We start from the raw sequence: 1,841 nt of genomic DNA on the forward strand, positions 1-1,841 counted from the left end.
TGTCTCTTTCCCTACCATAATGTTAAGCCCCATGACAGCAGGGTCCTACTCACAAAGCACACTGCAGGCTCCCAATGAATATTTATTGAATGAATGAATAAAGGTAGTAAACAGCTACTTCTCTATTAGCCAGATTCTACGTTAACTGACTAAACTGAAGCACAACAATTTTCCTATGGTCATCTAAAAGGTGGCACCAGGATTTGTACACAGGCAAGCCTTCACCATCACAACAAGGTGTCTCTCATGTGTACAGTGAATTCCCTATGTACTGTCAATTTAAGAATTTCCCTTATTAGACTATTCCTTCCTAGCAAGAGAGACATCAAATCATTGTACCTTTACTGGCAATGTACATTATAAAGTCAGTAATTGTTTATTGATCATTATTATTTGTTTTAATTGGCTAAATCATTTTAAACGTTCAGATTTAATAATGTAGTAATGTAAAAAATACGTCCTTTGAACTATTCCTACAATTTTTCACAAACTGGCTTTTAAAGCTTTATTAGGCATTAGCATAAATTAAGAAAGGTTGCGGAACCAGCTACTCAACTCGCTTCAAAATACACACACATGCATAATACTATTTAAAAAAAAACCTCACAGTGCCATTTTCAGACATGAGATTTATAAAAATAACCATGCCAGATGGAAAGATATCTTCACTTACAGAAACTGGCGCTAATGAAACCACCCGGAAGAATACACTATTCCTGGGCCCAGGAATCGCCCGGAGGTAGCTCTCTTGAATAAGTTTAACAATGGGTAGCATAAGGCCAGGAACAACTGTCACAAAACCCCAAAGGCTGTAGGTTTATTCTGAGAAACAATCATTCCTGGGCCCAAGGGGTGTATGTAACAAAGGTTTGAATGAGGTCCATTCCAGGCTACCTCAAAAATCTGGGGCCCACACATTGTCAGAGCTCCTCACCGTCTCTAGACTATTTCTCAAGTAGAGGACGATGACAAAAGAAAAAACGGCCATCCCGCGTAAAGGCCGAGAAAGAAAATGAAAACAACGCACAAAAGACCAACCAACCCACGGAGTATCACCGCCCGTCTACAGGTTTAGTAGCAATCGAATATCTCGCGAGATTTGTTTTCACGGGATCACGAAGGCAAAACCTCGCGGGTTGAGAAAGAAGGGGATTTGTAGGAGCCGCTTCTAACTCCCTTCAGGACCCACCGAGCGCCACGACCCACCCAATCACTCCACTCCTCATCGAGAGTCTGGCTTCCAGCGCACCTACAGCCTTCCGGAAACTCAACAGGAACCGGAAGCTACTGGGAGCAAGGGGGTGGGGTCGAAAAATCAAAAAAAGCGCGGTGAAAGCGAAGGACGGAGGTGGCAGCTTGGTGGTGGTTTCGGAGCGATCCTGAGTCCGTTTCCGATGGACAACACCGCCTGCTTGAAGTCCTTGCTCCTTACCATCAGTCAGTACAAAGCCGTTAAGTCAGAGGCTAACGCCACGCAGCTATTGCGGCACTTGGAGGTGAGGGGCTCTGGGTTGAGGAACTAGATGGGGCTTTCCTCTAGTAATCCCTTGTTCACGGTGCGGCCAGCTGTGGCGGCCCCAGTTCGTTTTCTCGACTGTCTTTTCTTAGTAGTCCGGCGAGTGCTCCTCTGCTGTGAATGGCCACACTTCGGCACCCCGCCCCTAGTGCCTGCGGGAGCAAACCTGCCCCTTTACTGAGGACTTTTGGGACAAAATGCTGCGATATTTGGGCTGTTTGTGGTAGGAAGAGGAGAAAGTGCTGAACTTTATCATTTCCTTTTTTTTTTTTTTTTTTTTTTTTTTTTTTTTTTTTGCTTTTGTTTTGTCTTAAGTTTTCAACTT

The 1,841-nt window shown here is 44.3% G+C and overlaps 1 protein-coding gene across 1 annotated transcript in view; it reads left to right on the plus strand.

Moving 5' to 3' along the window:
• Positions 1–1,332: 1,332 nt before the first annotated feature.
• The window catches only part of KIAA1524 (KIAA1524 ortholog), a 61,783-nt gene continuing 61,274 nt past the window's right edge, over positions 1,333–1,841 (plus strand). Inside the window, exon 1 of the mRNA XM_006873312.1 lies at positions 1,333–1,496. Within this exon, the coding sequence (XP_006873374.1) occupies positions 1,395–1,496 (102 nt within the window). The 5' untranslated portion in view covers positions 1,333–1,394. The remainder of the gene's footprint in view (positions 1,497–1,841) is intronic.

The sequence above is a fragment of the Chrysochloris asiatica genome, unplaced genomic scaffold (assembly GCF_000296735.1).
Source record: "Chrysochloris asiatica unplaced genomic scaffold, ChrAsi1.0 scaffold00236, whole genome shotgun sequence".
Classification (NCBI taxonomy): Eukaryota; Metazoa; Chordata; class Mammalia; order Afrosoricida; family Chrysochloridae; genus Chrysochloris; species Chrysochloris asiatica.